The sequence below is a fragment of the Terrapene carolina genome, unplaced genomic scaffold (assembly GCF_002925995.2).
Source record: "Terrapene carolina triunguis isolate 2854851 unplaced genomic scaffold, T_m_triunguis-2.0 Scaffold24132, whole genome shotgun sequence".
In the NCBI taxonomy this organism is placed as follows: domain Eukaryota; kingdom Metazoa; phylum Chordata; order Testudines; family Emydidae; genus Terrapene; species Terrapene triunguis.
In genome coordinates this window covers 1-2,716 of record NW_020688483.1, presented here as the reverse complement: position 1 = coordinate 2,716, position 2,716 = coordinate 1, and the positions used below count along the sequence as shown (strand labels likewise).

Genomic DNA, 2,716 nt, shown 5'->3' with positions numbered 1-2,716 from the left:
GGGTGCCACGCCTGTGGAGACCGTGGCGGGCCATGCTGGTATCTTGCCCGTGGGCTGCTGGCCAGCTGCTCAGTCACTGCCTGGTCTGCCCCAGGGTGAGGTCCTGCGGGGCTGTGGGAGTGGCAGTCCTGGGGCTGGGCCCCCCCATGCCCGGTCTCTGGGCCAGCCGGTGTCTCAGGATGGGGAGGGGGTGGGGGGGAGCCTTGCAGTCACTGAAGGAGGTGGAAGTGAGGGTAGCGCTTGCCACCGCATGACCCCTTGACCTCACAGCAGCCCCAGGAAGTCCTGGCTCCAGGCCTTGCGGGGCAGCTGGTGCCTGGGTCGTCCTGTCCAAGCCATGGCGAGTCTCCTGTTTGCTCCATGGAGTTCAGTCCTGCTCTGGGGGGGCTCCCAGCTGGCAGGGCAGCTCTCAGGGGAAGGGTCGGGGGGGGACGGGGGGGGCTGGCTTGGAGATGGGAGGGGGGAGCCCTGGGGGTGGCTGCTGTAGGGCAGGCTATGGGTGCTCTGAGGCAGGGGGATCTGTGGCTCCAGTGGCACAGAACTCGCATGGGGATGCAGTGGGGCTGTGAGCATTAACGTGGGGGGAGCAGGGTCCCCTGTGAGCGCCCGTTCTGGGGGCTTTTCCTTGCTCCCCCTCGTTCTGCATGACAATGCAATTGCAGCAGGTGCTGGAGCGGGAGTCGCTGTGGGCCCGGGGTCTGTGTAGGGCTGCATGAGAAAGCGCCCGGGAGTATGACTGGGGCCCCTCTGGGGGTATGTGGCTGGGCTGCCTCCCAGTGCCTCTCTGGGACAGACAGACACATGTCCCGCTTTCCACTCTATGCCTCTCTCCGGGCTGCCCCTTCCCCAGGGCCATGTCCCCAGGATGTTCCCAATACGCCGCCCCATGCATGTCTCTGGGCCGTTCTCCATCCTCCCAGGCGTCCCCCCGGCTCGCACCCCACCCCCTGTGTGTGTCTCTGGGCTTCCCCCCCACCCCGGCTGCAGCACATCTCTGGGATCCCCTGTCTCTCGCCCCACCCACTGTGTGTCTGTGGGTGCAGCGCCTTCGGTTTGTCTCTCTTCCCAGGCACTATCACAGCATGGACATCTTCACCCACTACGACCTCCTGACCCCCAACGGCACCAAGGTGGCCGAGGGCCACAAGGCCAGCTTCTGCCTGGAGGACACGGAGTGCCAGGAAGGTGGGTGCAGCGGCTTGGCACTGCCATGAGTCATGCTGGAAGCGAGGGGAGAGCCCGGGGGGAGGGTGTCTCTGCCCACTGATCTTTCCTCCCTCTGGGGCTGCCCCGTGGGGAGTTGCTGCCTGCCTCAGGCTGGGCTTGCTGTGGGGCAGAGGGAGAGCCATGGTAAGTGACCTCACCCCCCGTTCCAGACGTGGCCAAGCGGTATGAGTGCGCTAACTTCGGAGAGCAGGGCATCACCGTGGGCTGCTGGGACCTGTACAGGCACGACATCGATTGCCAGTGGATCGACATCACCGACGTCCGGCCCGGCAACTACATCCTGCAGGTATGTGAGGGCAGAGACTGCTGCGCCCTCCCCATGTGTGCGTGGGCAGCTGCCGGGTACTCAGAGCCCCAGCCGCCGGCGCCTCTTCTCTGCCTCCCACTTCCTAGCCCTTCAGAGCTTGCTTTCCTGTGTGTGTGTGTGGTGCGTGTGGAGTGGCTGTGTGCGTGAGTGGGGTCGGATGTGCACCTGGTGTGAGGGGAGGGGTGGTGTCTGGGCTGGGACGGGCCAGTCTCGGATGGATGAGTTTATTGGTAGGTGCTGTCCTAGAGCTGAGGTTAAATTTAGTTTGGGGCAGGATGGGGCCATGGTCTCCTCTCCTGTGGCAGTGAATTCCACAGTCCAGGCCTGGCCTCCAGGACAGTTTTGTCTCCCACTCTCCCCACCTTGGGCTGCCAGGGTCAGTGTCCCTGCGATGTAGCTGTCACAGGCTGTCAGGGAGGGATCCCCGGGGCGTGGCCAGCAGCCCAGAGGCCTGGAGCTGGGCTCTGTACTTGGGGGAGGCTGTGCAGAGCCTGGCCCTGTGGGGAACGTGGGCCCAGCGCCCTGTGCCCCTGGGTGTGTACCAGGTGGAGCTTTCTCAGGCCAGGGGCTTTGTGCATAGCTGGGCGAGCTGCTATGGCCCTGCCTGTGAATGTGTGTGTGTGGTGGGGGGGACGACTCATGTCATCCAGGGAATTAGCATTTAAATCACCAACTTCTTAACCATGTGTTTAAAATCCAGGCTGACGAAACCTCAGCATGGGGCAAGAACTGGGGCTGCTGCCATTCTAGCCAGAGAGGGACACGGGGGCACACAGAGCCCTGGCCTGGGGGGGGGATGGCGAAGGGGCACACGGGTGTGGGGGCCCGGCAGTCCCTCAGCCCTGGGTGGTGCCCTTGGCAGGTGGTGATTAACCCCAACTACGAGGTGGCCGAGAGCGACTTCACCAACAACGCCATGAAGTGCAACTGCAAATACGATGGGCATCGAATCTGGGTGCACAACTGCCACATCGGTACGGGACCGCACCGGGGCCTGGGAGAGACGGGGGGAAGAAAGCGTTGGGGGTGGTGCAGGCGGGTGGGGGAGGTGCCAGCGTTGGGCACGTGAGTGATGTGGGGGGTAGATTTGGGGGGAGGGGAGATGGCATTGGCTGCGGGGTGGGGCAGGCTGGTGCTGGGGAGATTGGTGGGAGGGGAGCTGGCACTGGCTGTGGGGCAGGG

General features: G+C 64.5%; 1 protein-coding gene across 1 annotated transcript; it reads left to right on the top strand.

The window, feature by feature from the left end:
• Positions 1-513: 513 nt before the first annotated feature.
• On the top strand, positions 514-2,599 carry LOC113408790 (lysyl oxidase homolog 1-like; the record flags this gene model as incomplete). The annotated part of the gene is made up of 3 exons (XM_026662196.2): positions 514-1,185; positions 1,377-1,513; positions 2,397-2,599. Coding segments are annotated over exons 1-3 (770 nt in total), but the record flags the coding sequence as incomplete, so codon positions are not given.
• Positions 2,600-2,716: the final 117 nt, after the last annotated feature.